Here is a 17390-nt window from a genome sequence, read left to right on the forward strand (position 1 = left end):
GAACCCACGTAAGGTTGCTAGCTCTGCACACCTTGGTTCCCACGCTAATGTTCACTGTTCAATTCCTACGATCTGGTTAAATTAGCAAATTGGCTGATGGCCCCCCTATGGGCTAAATCTGTCTTGGCAAGGGGAGTCATATTGATGTTTGGGCATAGCCTGGCCTCGCAAATAGCGATCCCTGTTTGTCGCCTTTAGAGTACTCACTTTACCAGCAGGTACGAGACTCCCGGTCCCCCTCCGTTTACCAACGTGATTACTGACTGATAGGGCATTAGGTGGCCACTTAGATACGTGATTCGGGCAATCTCTGCCTTAGACTAGGTGGTCCGGCGAGACCAACACCCATCCAGGCTGCACCAAATTCATGTTTTAGGTCCGCTTATTGATAACAAGGCATGAACCCTAGCAATTATTCATGACACTCATTTAGGATAGGGGCCCCATCTACGGCGTCAAGCCAGGACGTTCCAGTCCATGTTATTAAATTGCTAGGTCGCTGGAAGTCATCAGCATATACAACATACATACCTCGGTACAGGAGATGCATTAAACCTTTGTAAAAATTTCCTCTTAAAGTACTTACGTCGTATTATGTTTCTTTCTCAATAAATGTGTTTAAGCATCAGATGTTCCTTTTTCCGACTTTATTCACTGGCCTACAGTATACTTCCGTTTCGGCACACCTCAACCAGACTTTGTCTTTGTGTCTGTGTGTACATGTATGTATGTATGTATACATACATGTCTACAATACACATCTTGTAGTGTGTGTGTGTGTGTGTGTGTATATATATATATATATATCATCAGATAAGTCTAATGTAATTGGGCAAATGTCTACTAAACAGTGATTTTATATATATATATATATTATTTATTTATTTTGGCCAGTGGAGCGTCCCTTTAATCATTCAGTCTATGTTTTCAGCTTGTCATTTTGTGCAGTGTATAAAGGTCTATATTTCTGAGGACAACCTCTTAAAAGCTTTTCATAACCTCGGACAAACCGTTGTGAAGGATAATAATGTTCTTTTAACAAAATAAGTTCTTTCCATGTTCAGCCCATTAATTAATTTTTAAACCTTTCTTTTTCTTTTCTTTTTTTATTTCTCCAACACAAGCACCAGCATTTAGACTATATTTGAGTGCCGTGTGCCATTATTTTCCTTACACTTTTCAGAAGTGCCATTTGTCTCATGTGATTTGTGTCCAAAATAATTTCCACAACATTAAATGATTCGCTATTATTGCTCTTTATTTAGATGTGAACCTTTGTATACAGGAATGCGTCATCTTTGCTGGTTAGCAATTCTGCGTCAGTTTTGATGCGACTCTTTATTTTTTGAGAGTATAAATTCCATTCATTTCAAGTACGTCCTAGGTCACACGTGTTGTTATTATTACCCAGCTCAATTTTACTTGTATTATTAACACTTGCAATATGAAATGCAGAGATTATTCTTTCAGAAATTCAGATTGTGTGCCCCTGATGTTTTAATTATGTGTTTCAGTTATATAAAAAGCAACCAACTATAAATGTTTTCAGAATATTTACAGCAATAGCCAGCTTCAATGAGCAGTCTGCTGTATACTCTTACATAATGTTATGTCACTGGTAATTAAAGGGATACTCTAAGCACCCAAAAATTCTAGCTTAGCAGTGAGCAGTTGGACTGCAGAGGGATGATCTATCCAACAAAACCATTCTATGAAGCTAAAGTTGATTTGGTGCTTCTAGTGTCACTTTAAGAAGACACTCTAGGCAGTGTAACCACCTTGTCTGATTAAAGAGGTTATGGTACCCGGAGTCCCTTGGTGCCATCTCTTCATTCAGTGTAAAATAATATTTGAATGGTGTAACACTTAATGAGGGTCCTTAGCCCAGTACTACTTGAATTATGCATTTGCATTAGCCAAAGCAGAGATGAATTGTAGTGATTGGCTGAAATTGCCTGGTGACACTCTTGGCCTATCACAGCCATCTTTTGCTGGTATGAATTGGTGTGGCTAAGGCAGTTTAATTTTTCCACGTTAGCCATTGGAGCTAGACTTTGTGCTGCTGGTGACCCTCATTCAGTGTTAAGCTAGTCAAGGGTGGTTTAACACTATGGGTGCACAGTTCCATAAGATTGCAGATACTATAACCTCTTTAATGAGATGAAATGGTTATATTGTCTATAATCTACCATTAAATGGTTAAATACAAGCAGCAGCATTGTCTTTGGCAATTCTTTTCACACCATATGTTTTACATTCTTCAATTGTGCTTTATATTAAATGAATGTTATAATATAAGTACAACATGCCTCTGGACAGGTTAGATTTCACTTTGTCTTACGCATCATCTAAAACTGAGAATTAGTAGATTTCCTTTCATCGGCGCTGTCTTTGACAATTAATATTTAATTTGAAAAATGACAAATGGAATGACACTTAAAACGAATACAAGAAAGTAATTTATTCTGTAATTCTCAAGTGGACTTTTCCAGATCTAAAAGGCTTGAAAATACAGAGTACTGTACTTCTAAAGACATATCTCGTAATATATGTCAAGTTCTGGAGTTGTGATTTAGCCTCCAATTTGCCATTTTACAGATTCAGTACTATTTGTCACTAAATTAACTTCTCGGGGATTGCACAATTCTGTCTGCAGATGTGACAAGTAACTTAATGTACCTTCTACACTTGAAAGACTTAATCTTAATTGTTTGAATTGTTTCAAATGTTGCTTAGCCATTCGTCGTGTTTTAAAAAAAAAAAAAAGCTGCCACAGTTCTTTACAATTCTTTTACATAAATTAATTAATGCACTATAGAATCTCTTTGTATAACAGTTTACCTACATGTTATATGATACATCTTGTCTGTATGTCGGCTGGCTTATTCTTGCTCTGTAGGGGAACCATCATTAAGTCCTCTTTAGTGGGATTCAATGCTAATCCAACCATAAATGTGCTGGTAATGTGCGTTTAGGAATGATGACAACTTCTGCAAGCTCTGGCCATTTAATAAATATACTATGAGATACTGTCAGCTGTCAGACCTTCATATTGTGCATGGCCTTAGCAGATGAGTGGTGCTTCTGACCAAAAATGATTTAAAGATACCCTCAAGGAAAATGGCTATGTCATGTTTTGTATATATATGTATTAAAAAACAAAATTCACAAGGATATATTATATATAATCCTTTTATTTTCAGTAATAAAACATGCTGATCATTTTTCTCAACACTAAAGAGGCCATTTGTATCAAGTCGGTGCACTGATTAAGGAGTACTCTGCTACTAATACAGATCAAAGCACTGTTGTTTATAAAATAAAATGAAAAAAAAATAAGAAAAACTTGGGAAACTCTTAAACAACAACGGCAAAAAAAAAAAATCCACAAGGACTATCCCCTATCCCACTTCAAATTACATTTCCGCATTATCCATGTTGCTACAGTTTAAGCAGTAACTGAAGGGGCCAATCTGTATGTGTTGGGGTGAGCCATTTTCTTTTTTGTTTGTCCAATCTGGATAGTATTAATAGACTGGAAGCACTAGGCTAATCCGCTTCCAGTGTCTTCAGCCAATCACCACCATCCAGGTTGGACAAAATTGGGCAAATTCTGCTCTATCATTTAGGTTGAGGTAGAAGTGATCTTCAGGTTTTTGAAAACTCCAACTAAATGGTTTGATATAAAAAAGGGGACAGATACTCCAAGCTTGTAGTGGTGTATGTTGCTCAAAGTGCCCCGTTAATATATGCTGCAATAGAAACAAAAATGTCATCCAACAAACGCAAATCAGTCACTGACTTCCTGGCTCGATGTATGTCTTACATTACAATGAGGAAAGTTCCAATGTGACATTTTCTTCTGCCAGAGAGTCAACCTTGAGTCCCCAGGAGAATTTGTTAGGTAAATCAGCTACCAAAAATTGGATATTTACATTATTTTCAAATGGAATGTATCTTTTTACTTTAATATTCCTGATATGTTATTATATTTTTCTCCACGTTTAGGTAAATCTTGGGAGCAACCAATATCTATTTTCTATGGTAGCCACGCCAGAACTCATGCCCTGCTTTGCCTTGCGCCATGATGTGGATGCTCTTCTCTGGCAACCAATTATTTCTCAGAACGATAATCTATGGGAACATGTCTCCACTTTCAATGCCCTGGGTATGTCAAAAATTTAATGCCATCAATGTTTTTACATGTTTACATTAATAGGGATTTTCATTTTTTACTAAACTTTAAAGGAATCACTATAGTGTCAGGAAAACAAAGCGGTTTTCCTGACACTATGGTGCCCTGAGGGTGCCCCCACCCTAAGGTTTCCCTCCCATGGCGCTGAAGAGGTTGAAACCCCTTCAGCAGCTTACCTTAATACAGCGCCGGTGACCTCTCCTCTCCCGCCGTCAGCTCCCCCGTCTGACGTCAGCGGAGCCGAATGCGCACGCACGGCAGATGCGCCTCTAGTGGTTGTCCAGAAGACAGCCACTAGAGGTTGGCTTAACCCCAAATGTAAACATGGCCATTTCAGAGAAACTACTATGTTTGCATCTGAAGAGTTAAAACCTGAGGGACCTGGCACCCAGACCACTTAATTGAGTTGAAGTGGTCTGGGTCACTATAGTGTCCCTTTAAATTTTAGCAGATAAAATCTGAATGGTAAAACTAATGCTGAAAAAGCCAAGCTGTGTCTTCTATCTTAACTTGTGAATTTTTCAAAACCCGCTATTTTATCCACAATTTTTTTTCCACTTAGATTACATGTGAATAAATCTGGAGTTTAGTGAGTAACATGTTGTATATTTTGAATACATTGTGTTACTGCAAGTCATATGGGGAAGCTCATCTTAGAGCCATTGTACGTTTGTTTATTGGTTAGGTTACTGTATTTTTTCCTTCACCAAGTTCCCTTTACAGGCTTTATCTGAAATGCAAAAAACAATTCAGTAGTTAACTCAGTGGTTCCTAAACTTGTTAGGTTCAGGGCTTCCTTAATATTTCAATATTTTTCCAAGGTGCCCCAAGTCAAAATTCTAGGTTGTACAATGTATAGTGTTGGTGTTTTAAGGGGTGCTTGTATATACACTGAACAAATTTATAAACGCAACACTTTTGTTTTTGCCCCCCATTTTTCATGAGCTGAACTCAAAGATCTAAGACTTTTTCTATGTACACAAAAGGCCTATTTCTCTCAAATATTGTTCACAAATCTGTCTAAATCGGTGTTGGTGAGCACTTTTCCTTTGCAGAGATAATCCATCCACCTCACAGGTGTGGCATATCAAGATGCTGATTAGACCACATGATTATTGCACAGGTGTGCCTCAAGCTGGCCACAATAAAAGGCGACTCTAAAATGTGCAGTTGTATCACAAAGCACAATGCCACAGATGTTGCAAGTTTTGAGGGAGCGTACAATTAGCATGCTGACTGCAGGAATGTCACCAGAGCTGTTGCCCGTGAATGGAATATTCATTTCTCTACCATAAGCAGTCTCCAAAGACGTTTCAGACAATTTGGCACTACATCCAGCCAGCCTCACAACCACAGACCACGTGTAACCACACCAGCCCAGGACCTCCACATCCAGCATCTTCAAATCCAAGATCGTCTGAGACCAGCCACCCGGACAGCTGCTGCAACAATCGGTTTGCATAATCAAAGAATTTCTGCACAAACTGTCAGAAACCATCTGCGGAAAGCTCATCTGCATGCTCGTCATCCCCATCGGTGTCTCGACCTGACTGCAGTTCGTCTTCGTAACCGACTTGAGTGGTAGATGCTCACATTCGATGGTGTCTGGCACTTTGGAGAGGTGTTCTCTTCACAGATGAATCCCGATTTCCACTGTACAGGGCAGATGACAGACCGCGTGTATGGTGTTGTATGGGTGAGCGTTTTGCTGATGTCAACGTTGTAGATCGAGTGGCCCATGGTGGTGGTTGGAGTATGGTATGGGCAGGCGTATGTTATGGACAAGTAACACAGGTGCATTTTATTGATGGAATTTTGAATGCACAGAGATACTGTGACGAGATCCACAACCATCACCTCATGTTGCAGCATGATAATGCATGGCCCCATTTTGCAAGGATTTGTACACAATTCCTGGAAGCTGAAAACATCCCAGTTCTTGCATGGCCAGCATACTCACCTGACATGTCACCCATTGAGCATGTTTGTGGTGCTCTGGATCGGCGTATACTACAGCGTGTTCCAGGTCCTGCCATTATCCTGCACAGCCATTGAAGAGGAGCGGACCAACATTCCACAGGCCACAATCAACAACCTGATCAACTCTATGCAAAGGAGATGTGTTGCACTGCGTGAGGCAAATGGTGGTCACACCAGATACTGACTGTTTTTTGGACCCAAAAAGAATAAGGAGAATCAATGAAAAAAATGACAATATAAATAACAATTAGTCCAAATAAAAAATCTAGGAATGCTCTTATGGAGGATGCAAAGTCTGTAGATGCTTGGTCAGGAAAAAATATATCCTCGCTGTTCTCCTTCTTGTAACTTCAATTTATAAGAGCTATAACTCGCTCTAGTGTGGAAGGCGTACAGTGGTATAATCCCCCGCTATGGGATATAGGGAAAATTTCCTCCGTCAATGATGTGTTCCACGCTCAAAGATAAAAGAGAGACAACCAATAGTGCTCACTGGATAAAATAATGAATCTAAAATACGTATAAAATGGTACTCACAAGAGAGGAGCAGACCGACTGCTCCTTGGAGATAGCGCTGGTGGTATTATCCCCACCTCGGATTGCTTGGAGTCCAGAGTAATAAAAATGCCAGGTAAAAAACAGTATACGGTGTATTAAAAAGAAAGATAAATGGCACTAATTTAAAGTGACCAAATAATCTTTAATATATTAAAATACACAAAATATCCACAAACGCGTTTCGCCAATACGGCTTTATCAATATGGAGAAAGAACCTGATACCTGGCAGAGAAAGGTTTAAATAACAATTCAAAACTTTAAAATTGGCGCCAAAATTAAGGACAGCCAATCAGAATTCAAGTAATGAGCAAACAAAGATGTACATAAAAAAATAGAATTATTATAGTAGACATACAATTTAATAGGCTTTATAAACCTTATTGCACTTCAAAACATTAAAAACGAGGTCTATTTTAGTAAAATATTGGTTTAGTAATGCGGTCATGTGACCGGCATAATGACTGCATAAGGTGCTGGGATATGTAGTGAACAGACGTCGTCGCGCACTGCGCAGCCGCCGACGTCTGAGGGGATAGAACATAGAAAACGTCGGCTCGCATATAGTTATTATTATTATTATTGCCATTTATATAGCGCCAACAGATTCCGTAGCGCTTTACAATATTATGAGAGGGGATTTAACTATAAATAGGACAATTACAAATAAACTTACAGGAACAATAGGTTGAAGAGGACCCTGCTCAATCGAGCTTACATTCTATAGGAGGTGGGGTGTAAAACACATTAGGACAGGAATTTGCAATCAAATAAGGTGGGCTGCCCTTTAGGAGAGGGCAAGAGACAGGTATGTGAGGTAGGGGTTAGTCTTGGTGGCCATAAGCTTTCCTAAAGAGATGGGTTTTAAGGCACTTCTTAAAAGATGCAAGACTAGGGGAGAGTCTGATGGTGGTAGGCAGGCTATTCCATAGGAAGGGAGCCGCCCGCGAGAAGTCCTGCAAGCGCGAGTTGGCCATACGGGTGCGGACAACGGACAGGAGGTGGTCACGGGCAGAGCGGAGAGACCGAGAAGGGACATACCTATGGATCTGTGAGGAGATATAAGAGGGGCTAGAGTTGTTCAGTGCTTTATAGGTGTGAGTTAGTACCTTGAATTGACTCCCAGTTGCGGCCGACGTTTAACGAGGGGGGCGTGGTAAAACATGACGGCTCGTGCATAGCCGCGGCCGTCGTCATAGGAATCCAGCTAAACAATGAAGCCGATGGCCCGCACGAACCTGCGGCCGTCATCATGGAGATCTAAAAAAATGTCGGCTTACACTAAAGGTGTAGCCGGAGTGGGAATGAAAATGGCTATGCCTGATACACTGAAAAGTGTCATCAGGCATAGTCCTAAAGGCATAATTGGTAAAAATAAGAACAATAATAGGACAAATAAATAATATAATAATATAATAAAATACATAAAAACAGTATATTACAAATCTAATGCTGATATTAAAAGTAATACAGTCCATAAAACATAATAAAAAGCATATAGTTATAAGAAGTTGAACAAATCAAAATCAACATTAAGACCATGGGGTGTAAGAGTTTGAAGTTTATAAACCCATTCCATTTCAGTTTTACCTAAAATGGTTTTAATATTACCACCCCTCCATGGAATCGTAATTTTTTTTTATTCCAATACATTTCAACAATCTTGGGTCTTTATTGTGTTTAATAAAATGTTTGGATACCGAATGATTTAAGTATCCATTTTTAATGTTTCTGCAATGTTCGCTTAATCGCGTTTTTAAGCACCTTGTAGTCATTCCAACATATTGGAGGCCACAGGGGCATTCAAGCAGATAAATAACATTTTGCGTTGAACAATTAATAAAATCATTGCTTTTATAAACCTCATTTGTCATTTTTGAAATAAATTGGGTAACTGTGAGGAACAGTGGGATCAGTACTTCTACAGACAATGCACATTTTACATTTACAAAAACCTTTTATTTGTGGAAAAAAGGATAATGGGGATGGATTTATTACTTCTTTAGTAAAATTCTTAGTTAGTATTGATTTAAAATTTGGTGCTCCCCTAAAAACTATATTAAGACGTTCTGGTATAGTTTTGTCTTTTTTCAGAATATGCCAGTGTTTTTTTAATGATTTTTTTTACATTGCTGCTTTTATTATTATAATTAAAAATAATAGGCAAAGGCATAGGATTATCAGTATTTTTCAACTTGTATTCTGAGAGTTAATTTCTGTCTTTTTTTTTAATATTTTCAATGTCCATTAGTTCTATTTCAGGATAATTTTTCTCAATAAATTTATTTTTTAGAAGGTTTGCTTGTTTGTTAAAATCGCTTATTTCAGAACAGTTTCTCCGAAGTCTTAGCATTTGACTTTTTGGAGCACTATCGAGCCAAGGTTTATCTATGGCAGTGTTCACGCAAACTTTTTTGAAAAACGTCTTTGTGTGCATTTTACTATTTTTTTAATAAAAATATTAAGATCTAAACAATTGATTTGTTTCCTGCTATATTCATAAGTTAAAATTATACCTCTATTATTTATATTAAGATTGTTCATAAAATAATTAAGATCATCTTCAGAACCATCCCAGATACACAAAATATCCAAAATATATTAAAATACACAAAATATCCACAAACGCATTTCGCCAATACGGCTTTATCAATATGGAGAAAGAACCTGATACGTGGTAGAGAAAGGTTTAAATAACAATTCAAAACTCTAAATTGGCGCCAAAATTAAGGACAGCCAATCAGAATTCAAGTAATGAGCAAACAAAGATGTACATAAAAATAGAATTAGAATTATTATAGTAGACATACAATTTAATAGGCTTTATAAACCTTATTGGACTTCAAAACATAAAAAACGAGGTCTATTTTAGTTAAAAATTATTTTTTGGACACCCATGCACCCACCAATACAGTAAAACTGCACATTTTAGAGTGGCCTTTTATTGTGGCCAGCCTAAGGCACACGTGTGCAATAATAATGCTGTCTAATCAGCATCTTGATATGCCACAACTGTGAGGTGGATGGATTATCTCTGCAAACGAGAAGTGCACACTAACACAGATTTAGACAGATTTGTGAACAATATTTGATAGAAATATGCCTTTTGTGTGCATAGAAAAAGCTTTAGATCTTTGAGTTCAGCTCATGAAAAATGGGGGCAAAAACCAAACTGTTGCGTTTTAAATTTTGTTCAGTGTAGTGTTAGTGTTTTAATACAGGTGTGTGTATGTATGTAATGTTTGCATTTGATTGCAGAGTGTGTTTGAATGTAATGTTCACTTTTAAATGCAGGTGTACATTTTTGTTTGAGTGAAGAGTTGTGTTTGTATATCCTTTTGGAGTTTGAATGCAGGGGTGTGTTTGTATGTTATATTTGTGTTAGATTGCAGAAATGTGTTTGTATGTTGTGCTGGTGTTACATACTTACACAGATATACATGCACATTAACACACAGATACATATAAATACACTGACACACAAACTCCTTAACACATGCATACATTGATATATACACACACTAACACTGACATACAAACACACGTACCCTGACACACATAAACACTAACACATGCACACATCATGACACAGATACACACACCCTCTGTGGAGGATGGGGGGAACTTTGGAGTGGAATCTATGTCTGCGGCAATAACCGTCCTGCTAAAGCCTGGGGAAAAACCCAGAAACCTGCAGCAACTATCGTCCAATCTCATTACTGAACATAGACACCAAATTATTTACAAAGGTCCTATCAACTAGACTGCAATCCGCCCTGCCGATATTGATCCATGAAGACCAGACGGGGTTTATCCCTGGGCAACAGGCACAGGATAGAACGTTAAGGCTTCTCATTACACAACATCATGCAAGAAAAACGAAGACATTCCTCCTGTTGCTATCGACTGATGCCGAGAAGGCATTTGACCGCATCAACTGGTCATATATGTTGGCCACATTAAGGAGCATGGGACTGGGGGCAAGATTGCTCACATGGATTACTGCTTTATACAGCAAGCCACGTGCTTCGGTGAGGGTCAACGGGGCCTTGACAGCTGATTTCAACATTAGCAAGAGGCAAAGTTGTCCCCTTTCCCCACTATTGTGCAATATGTCACTGAAACCGTTACTTCAGGCGAAATCCCCGATATTCAGGACTATACCTTGCAGGGGGTAGAACATAAAGTCGCTGCCTATCAGATGACCTTCTTTTCTTTGTATCAAACCCGTGGATCACAATGCCGTGTCTTCTATCGGAATTCGAAAGATTTGGCAATATTTTCAGGGCTTCAAGCTCAACTTTGCGAAGTGCTGAATGTCACACTCCCTTTTGCAGATTATGAGGCATTGGATTCGCTGTTCCCGTTTCATAAATGCTTTGGTAAAATTAAGTGTCTAGGTATCTGGGTGACCACAGATCCACAAGACATATACCAAAAAGGGTGTGTGTTAATTGTGTGTATGCGTATATAGAGTAGTGTGTGTGTGTGTGTGTGAATACATGGTTGTGTGGTGTGTAGGGATATCGTGTATAGTGTGTGAGTGTAGTGTATGTTTAGGGGGTATAGAGTTTGTGTTCTGTGCGTGAAGGGTGTGTGGTGTCTATAAGGGTTACAGAGTGTGTGTAATGTGTTTATGTGTAAAGTGCAGGGGGTGTAGTGTGTCAATAGAGGACCGGATGGCAGGGAGTGTAGTGGGTTAATATGGGGCAAGATGGCAGGGCGTATAGTGGGTTAATAGGGGGAATGATGGCAGAGGGTGTACTGGGTTAATAGGGGGTATGATGGCACGGGATCTAGTGGATTAATAGGGGGTAGGATGGCAGGGGGTGTAGTGGGTTAATATCTGAGCTCGCGAGAGGGAGACAGGCAGACTGCCCTGCACACACACGGATTCACAAATCTTTCCTCCGGCCTGTGAAGGGACAGTGGTCCCTCCTAGGGCCGGTGCTGCCCTGGATGGCCCCGGAGGAGAGATCCTATGATCCTGTAACAGTGTGGACCAGTTCTTAGTGAAGATATTATGGTGGGCCAAGCACTGTCAAAAGTTCCTATAAATCTCAATGTAGATGAGTTGTTTCTCCTGGTAGATATGAGGATTGAAGGTCTGTCAATCTGGATGGCATGTTGGTATGGTCTTTTTAATACTCTGTTAGGATAAACCCCCCCCCCCCGTTTATTCCCTTTGGTTTATAGGTGAGATGAAGTGGCTGTATTGATTGTTGCAACAGAGTTTCACTTTCTTCTACTTTGTTGCACTTTCCCATTGAGGGGCTTCTGTCAGTATTGCTACGATTGTGTTGCTACATTATATCACGTATCTAACTTTTAGACACCAGTATTACTATATAGATTTTTATAGTGGTTTAGTTTGGTGTTTATCACCATTCTGATATTTCTAGCAGTATAATATACATTTTGAAGCAGATTTTGTATTCTCCATCCCCTTTTTCCCCTTGTTTTGGGTTTATCAAGTATCTTTTAACATCAAATAAAAATTATGTTTTAAATAACATGAGTGTTACTACCAGGACAGTTCACGTCTCTCCTTCTCTTTCATCACTATATAGTAGACATCTAACCCCAACGAAAACATGCATGTATTTAATTGTGCATGTTTTCATAGGAAGTATATCTAAAACAGCTTGCAAAAGCTGCAGATCTCTTGTCTGAAGCCTTAGCAAGCCCTCCCCTTCTTAACCAACTTAGATTGTCTGCTGTTGTCCAATCACAGACTTCCAAATGCAGTTTAATTAGAAGTCTTTGCAAGACAGGTGCTCTGGGCAATTGCTGCCTCTTGAGTTTAGCGCCAACAAGCTAAACAACCAGGAAGTAACAGAACCTGTTCTTTGATTGACAGCCTTTATAACAAGGCTAATTTATAAAATCTGCTGACTGATAGTGGCAGATTTCATAAACTGTATGTTCTTGTAACCCTGACAATATGATCTTTTTATTTCATTTCTGAGCTTTTAAAAAAAAAAATTGTCCTACTTGTGCCAAAGAACTTTGCGTTTGAAAGAGTATGTGTTAGAATTGGGTGTGAAAATAAAATTGGTGTTACAACAGCAAACCAACACATTAGTATTTAAGAGCCTGTTTGCCTTAATGAGTTTATACTTCCCAGTGTGCCGTACATCAGATCTTCTGAAACTTCTACTCCACAAGGTACTTCGGATCGGTCCAGAGAGTATTTCATTTTCTGCTTAATTTCTAATGTTAAAAGATGTAACTATTGGAAAATTGGTAGAATATGTGGCTGGAATAATTTTCCATTTGGTATTTGCTTAGAAAATTATTGAAAAACACTGCCATAGGATATGTCGGTGCAATGCAGCTATTATCACAAAAAGATAACGGATCGTAACCCTGTTTCCGTGGGAACAGAATATCATGGACCTTGGTGGCTTAGGTTGTTTTACAGGAATGTATTCAATTCAGTAACAAAGGGTCTAATAAAAAAACATTGCTGTGAAATAAGAGAACATTGCAATAATCCTGAATGAGAGATGCATTTATTAAATGTTTTAATAGCAAACAGAAATATACACTGAACAAAATTATAAACGCAACACTTTTGTTTTTGCCCCGTTTTCATGAGCTGAACTCAAAGATCTAAGACTTTTTCTATGTACACAAAAGGCGTATTTCTCTCAAATATTAACAGATCTGTCCAAATCTGTGTTAGTGAGCACTTCTCCTTTGCCGAGATAATCCATCCACCTGTGGCATATCAAGATGCTGATTAGACAGCATTTTTTATAAACGCTCCCTTTACATACACCAGGTTCAGCCTGGGTGTACAACCTTATCCCTACAGCTGTCAATGGCTTGTATGAACTTTTGCAACTTGTAGTCCAGCAATATCTGGAACACCAAGTGTGGACAGACCTACACCTGAATCATGAAAACAAATGTATGTAAGAAACACACCTCAGGGCACAGAGCCTGAACACAGAATCGAACGGTCGCAGGACCCAAGTGCCCCGGTACACAGCCAAGAAAACCCGGCTTTTTATCCACCTCACCAGCGGCCATCGGGTCCTGGGGAAACCTCACACAATGCATAACTACTATGGAGCAGAAAAATGTAAAACAAAGACCTGATAAGCCTGGGGTTGAAGATCGGTGACTTGTGGCGCCGGGCGCAAAAGGGCCTAAAATGGTCGCCCTCTCCATGAACTAAATGGCACATCGGCCTCCTCAAGTTGTGTACTTGTTCCTCTTGTTTTACCTCTTACCTCCACCATTATTATTAACTGAATTTGAATCTACATATGATTTTCTACCCACGTAGACCTCATTCACTGCCCCTTAGGCGGCAACGCTAACTGGCACGCCGAGGCAACACCTATACATGACTGCAGGGCCATCCAACAGTTCTACACAACAGGACAACAGGACACAAAGTAACGCAGTCTTCAACCCACACCTTAGTTTTTAGTTTTTCTTAATAAGATTACGTTCTGCAATGTTCGTTATCTTTTTACTGTTTGCCTACCACCTAACCCTCACACGAGCACTCTCAACTCTAACTACACAGGCACACTCAAATGCCAACTCTGAATTACACCAATCATAGATACACAGTGATACCACATCATCCAAACGACGCTACTCATAGATGAAGTTCCCTAGACCCACTATTTGCGCCAGAAATAGTGGGTCTAGTGAACTTCATCTATGAGTAGCGTCGTTTATATGATGTGGTGTCACTGTGTATCTATGATTGGTGTAATTCAGAGTTGGCGCACAACACTTCTAGAAGAGGATAGTCTTATCCCACGTATGTATACACTTTCTGAAACTGTAAGTTAAGCTCATGTGCATTCATATGGCTCTATACATAATTGAAAATGTAGCTGTTCTTTTATTGCCATAACGCTGTCAAATGTTGTAGATATAAATGGGCTAGCACCTGCTCTTGTGGCTATGCAAGCCCTTCTGCTCAAATCCGCACTACAAATATGACACCACACAAATGTCTTGAATATCTCCTTGATGTACGGCAAAAAAACCCAAAAAAACACGTTTCAGTAAATATGTGATTAGCTCACTTGGGGTCAGACTCAAAAACAATTGCAGGCAGTGTATAGCCCAGATAAGGAGTCAGTTCTAGGTGGTATACATCCATTATTAGGCCCTCAAAGAGCATTGTGTAGCCCTAGGCAAACTTTGTCAGTTCTTAAAAACAGATGTCTTGGGATGTATTTTTGCAAAGTCCTATCTACAGTTATAATTGATAATATGAAAACTCTTATCTTGTTTCTTGTTAAGAAATTAGAGTGAGGCCAGGAAAGTTCTTTTTTTCCTTTTTGAGGCACAGTGCAAGTGGAAATATATAATATGTATATAATATGTATATATATATATATATATATATATATTTTTTGTTTGTTTGTTTGTTTTTATTATTTTTTTTATTTCCAACAGCAGCCATAAAGTTTCATACAACTTTAAGTAATTTTCATCTTAAAGGGCATCAGTCATTAGATTGAGCATAATATTTTATCTATACATTTTGTTAGCAGTTTTGCTAGCAAATGTATAGATTAGGAGAAAACCTATTTAAAAATAGTTTTTTCTCCCAACTGTCTGTCAATGCCAAGGCATTGACTGACCAGGGAGAGCATAAAAGACCTCCCACAAGAGGTCGCTCTGCTCTCTACCTAGAGCAAATTCAGTGTATGTGCTGTGGTTGCTATGGAAACTCCCTACCTGGCATTTCTAGGAACAGAGTGACGTGACATCACTCAGCTCCGTCTGCATGCTGGCAATAAAGCCGGCATCACTGGCGAGATTTGCCCCTGCTTAGGGATGCATCCCATGCAGGGCAAATCAAAGAAGACGGAGGAGGAGCATTGGAGGAGTGGAGAATGACCAGGAGTGTGTTACACACAAATTGACACCCACAAAGCAGCACTAGAATGGAGGAAAAGTGAGTAAATCTTTATATTGTACAGTGAATACACCATGCATCTTTGTGATATATGGTGTATTCATTGTATGTTGGAGCGATTTCAGATAAGTTAATTTTTTCATAACAGGTTCGTTTTATTACTGCATAATATTATGCCACGGTAGTTGTAAGTTTAGTATATTTTCTGTAACCATTTTCATATGATTTAGTACCATTTTAAAATGTAAAAGTGTATTTTGCAAATGAGAATCACAACACTGTATTATATAATTAAATGGTGTAGATAACAGTTAAAACCTTAAATTGTAATCTGATTTAAAATTTACAGATCATTCCAGGGCGTTGCTTACTTCATCTGGCAATCTGCAGGTTAATAAAATATACTAATTGTTCTGAGGAAGTCAATTATTCTTGTTAATGTATTCTAATTTCTTTTTTTTTTTTTTTTTTTATCAAATCTAAATATACGGATTTATAATAGTTGTACATATTTGATAGATTGTACTATCCCTACCATAGTTTCTGAGTTGAAAGGTTTTTTGGGGTTTTTTTTATGCGTTTTAAGACTTATGAATATTCATTTATCCATTGCACTTGTTTTTTTTATGTTTTAGGATATGTCCAAGCATCAAAGCAAGATAAGAAGTTCTTCACCTGTGCATCGAATTTCTCATATGCAGCTCTTTGTGAGTGCGTTCGTAGAATATTCATTTACCGCCAGCCTACTCCGATGGCCACTGTATTGTTTAACAGGAAAGAGGGAAAACATGTAGGGCAGGTTGCTAAGCAACAAGTAGCAAGTCTCGAAACCAATGACCCCATCTTGGGCTTTCAAGCTTCCAATGAAAGATTATTTGTTCTAACTGCTAAGAAACTCTTTGTACTGAAGGTAAATACGGTGTAATTAACCGTTTCCAATCACATAGAAGCTCAAAGCAATATTCACTGAAATGCCCCTTTAAGAGCTCTTTGATCTCCAAGATGAATACAAAACATGCATATTCAATTTTTTTAATGTTTTCATAATGTACGTGTATGTTAATAAAACCTTTAAAATACACCTCTGTTTGTCTGTTTTATATGGGTAGAATATATATTAATATTAACGTGAATAAAACCAGTGTATGTATTTAAGTTTTCAAATATTGAAACCGTCTAGTGAAAGAATAGGATGTGTTAGATTTGTAGCAATATACAAGGAAAACGGTGCATGAATGGCACATTGCTATCTGCCCTGTCACATACAGTTTAGTGAGGTAGCAGGGAGAACATTTCTCAGGGTTGGTACCTGGTGATCAATAGGGTGTGTAGCAAACCTATGAACTCCGCAGACAGGTCTGTCTCTCTTCCTCCCACTCACATGCTGCTCTTCAGCTATTTTGGCTGTAAATTTGACTCCAATGCGAATTCTCAGGTTAGTGAATAACTCTGAGAGAGTGCAAGTTTAACCCATTACACTCGGTATGTACTAGAGAATGCCAGAGGCCAAAGATAGATCTCTGCCATTTGGTGGAGAAGAAGATCTGCTCCATCATAACTAATTCAATAGGGACAAAAGTATGCTGACGATCAAATGGCATTAAAAAGGTCAGGACTTTCTAATTGCCACATGAAACAGACACCACTAGGGAAAATATACCAGCAATTCTCTGTATGATACAAACCTTGTGAGGATGAAACACTCGCAGTATATTTCTGTAATAAACTATGTTTAAAACCTATATGGATAAATGATTACA

At 38.6% G+C, this 17390-nt stretch overlaps 1 protein-coding gene across 1 annotated transcript in view; it reads left to right on the forward strand.

The window, feature by feature from the left end:
• Positions 1–16711, forward strand: part of NUDCD1 (NudC domain containing 1) — a 174007-nt gene extending 157296 nt beyond the window's left edge. Inside the window, exons 9-10 of the mRNA XM_063451135.1 lie at positions 4009–4168; positions 16266–16711. Of these exons, the coding sequence (XP_063307205.1) occupies positions 4009–4168; positions 16266–16555 (450 nt within the window). The 3' untranslated portion in view covers positions 16556–16711. The remainder of the gene's footprint in view (positions 1–4008; positions 4169–16265) is intronic.
• Positions 16712–17390: the final 679 nt, after the last annotated feature.

This window comes from Pelobates fuscus, chromosome 4 (genome assembly GCF_036172605.1).
Source record: "Pelobates fuscus isolate aPelFus1 chromosome 4, aPelFus1.pri, whole genome shotgun sequence".
Taxonomy (NCBI): domain Eukaryota; kingdom Metazoa; phylum Chordata; class Amphibia; order Anura; family Pelobatidae; genus Pelobates; species Pelobates fuscus.